Source organism: Chinchilla lanigera, unplaced genomic scaffold (genome assembly GCF_000276665.1).
Source record: "Chinchilla lanigera isolate Chin_1 unplaced genomic scaffold, ChiLan1.0 scaffold00085, whole genome shotgun sequence".
In the NCBI taxonomy this organism is placed as follows: domain Eukaryota; kingdom Metazoa; phylum Chordata; class Mammalia; order Rodentia; family Chinchillidae; genus Chinchilla; species Chinchilla lanigera.
The window spans coordinates 6,319,483-6,321,638 of record NW_004955486.1 but is presented as its reverse complement, the minus strand read 5'-3'; the positions used below and the strand labels follow the sequence as shown (position 1 = coordinate 6,321,638).

Sequence of the window (2,156 nt, the reverse complement as noted above, 5' to 3'; positions counted from 1 at the left end):
TTATGGGTAGATGGATGGATGGGTAGGTGAATTATGGGTAAGCGGATGAATGGATGGATGGATGGAAGATGAGTTATGGGTAGATGGATGGATGGATGGGTAGATGAATTATGGGTAGATAGATGAATAGATGGATAGACAGATGGATGGATGGATGGAAGATGAGTTATGGGTGGATGGATGGATGGATGAATGGGTAGATGCATTATGGGTGGATGGATGGAAGATGAGTTATGGGTGGATGGATGAATGCACAGGTAGTGGCTGGATGGATGGATGGTGGGGGTATGAGTAGATGAGTTGATAGGTGGTAGATAGACAGATGGGTGACGGGGGACAGATGGATAGTAGATGAATACACAGATGGTAGATGGATGGCTGCTGGGTGGATAGGTAGATGGACAGATAGATGGTAAGCCAATGGATGGATGGTGGGTGTACGCATAGCTGAGTTGATATATGGTCATTGGACAGATGGATGGTGAGTGGATAGGTGGAGGGTAAATGTACAGATGGTAGATGAGTGGATGGATGTAAACAGACGGATGGTAAACCAATGGATGGGTGGTGAGTAAATGACTGGTTAGTTGGTTTTATGGTGGACAGGCAGATGTTTGGGTGGGCAAGTGGATGCAGGCATGAGTGGATGAACAGTTGGGTGGGGGACTGAATGGACTGATGAAGCGATGCCAGAACCTTAGTCTTTGATCAACTTGGAAGGAGCACGTCTAAGCCACTGGCCAAGCCGCTGAGCAAAATGTGCTTGTCCCAGGTCGCCCTTCTCCCAGAAAGAACATGAAATCAGGCTCCCTGGAACGCTGTCCCCAACCCCTACTTCTCAAAGGTCAAGCTAAGAAAGCACAGGCCTTTGGAGATCACGGCTCCTCCCGCCCCGGCCAAGTCTGAGACGCTCATGCGGGCGGTGCCGGTCCCGTGGGCAGAGTAAGCATGGGCCAGGTGGGTGGTTGCACTACCCTGCCAGGGGACTGCCTGGGCTGTCCGGTGTGGCTGTGACTGAGGAAGGGTGAAGCCAACCAGGCAAGGAGCTTCCCAGGCCACCAGGGGCCCCAGGAGGACAGGACACCCCTCTCCCTGGGGAAAGACTCAGGTGCCCAGCCCTGCCCTCCCCCTGTAGCCCCACCTGGGCTCCCCGCTCTCTGCCCCGCTCCTGCCCTTACCAGACGAGGCTGCGAGTCTCGGAAGCATCTCCATGGGGAAGCAGGACAGCCGTCCCCAGGACGCTGCGAGTGCCAACTCCAGTCTAGTGGGCGCCTATTATGTGCTGGGCACTATGACCTAAATGTTCCACATGCACCAGCTCACTAGCCCTCACAATAACCCTCTGTGAGGTAGCTGGCACTATGCCCCATTCCACAAGTGGGGACGGTGAGGCAGAGAGGTGGGGACATCACCAGAGGTCACTCCGTCAACAAGAGCAGAGCCGGAAGCCGAGCACGGTGGTGCACGCCTGTAATCCCAGCATTCAGGAGGCTGAGGCAAGAGGATCACCAAGAGTTCAAAGCCAGCCTGAACTACATCATGAGACCTTGTCTCAAAAATAAAATTGAAAATAAAATAAATTATTTTAAAAACCAATAAAAAAGAACAGAAGTGGGTTTGGAGGCGCTCTCCAGCTAACTCTTAGACCCTCTCCCTGACCAGCTCTCTCCGCTCCCAGCAGGACTGACAGCCCAGCCCCGAGCCAGAAGAGCCGGGCATTCACCCACCCTCCTCCTCAGAGTTGCCTGCCCAGCCGCCGCAAGGCCAAAGCGATGGTCAAGGCGGCAGGGGATGCGGTGACCGCTAGGCCAGGGGGAGCCTGTCTGAGAGGGTGATGGGAGGTGGCGCTGTGACAACAAGCCCAGTGCTACGGATTTAAAAACCAGCTTGGCACAAGCTGCGATGTCAGGGAGCCAGCCAGCTCCAGATCTAGGGGGGCACGGGCACGGCTGTCACCACGCTCAGGAACCTAGGGGCCCCTGCCCTCAGACACCTGGACACAACCTTCTCCGGCACCCTGGGTTCCAGGCGCCAGGCAGCGCAGGTGGACAAAGGAATCTCCCTGCAGTGGAAGGGCACCAACACCAAAGCAGCCGAAAACATTCCAGAGGATGGGAAGAGCGGTCAGAAAAGAAAAGCACTAGCCAGGCGTGGCA

General features: G+C 55.1%; 1 protein-coding gene across 4 annotated transcripts in view; it reads right to left on the bottom strand.

Annotated features, from left to right (window-relative positions):
• Positions 1 to 1,259, bottom strand: part of Chd5 (chromodomain helicase DNA binding protein 5) — a 48,641-nt gene extending 47,382 nt beyond the window's left edge. For all 4 annotated transcript variants that reach the window (XM_005404102.1, XM_005404103.1, XM_005404105.1 and 1 more), the window contains exon 1: positions 1,179 to 1,259. In XM_005404102.1, coding sequence (XP_005404159.1) covers positions 1,179 to 1,212 — 34 coding nt within the window. In that variant the 5' untranslated portion in view covers positions 1,213 to 1,259. The remainder of the gene's footprint in view (positions 1 to 1,178) is intronic.
• Between the last annotated feature and the right edge of the window lie 897 nt (positions 1,260 to 2,156).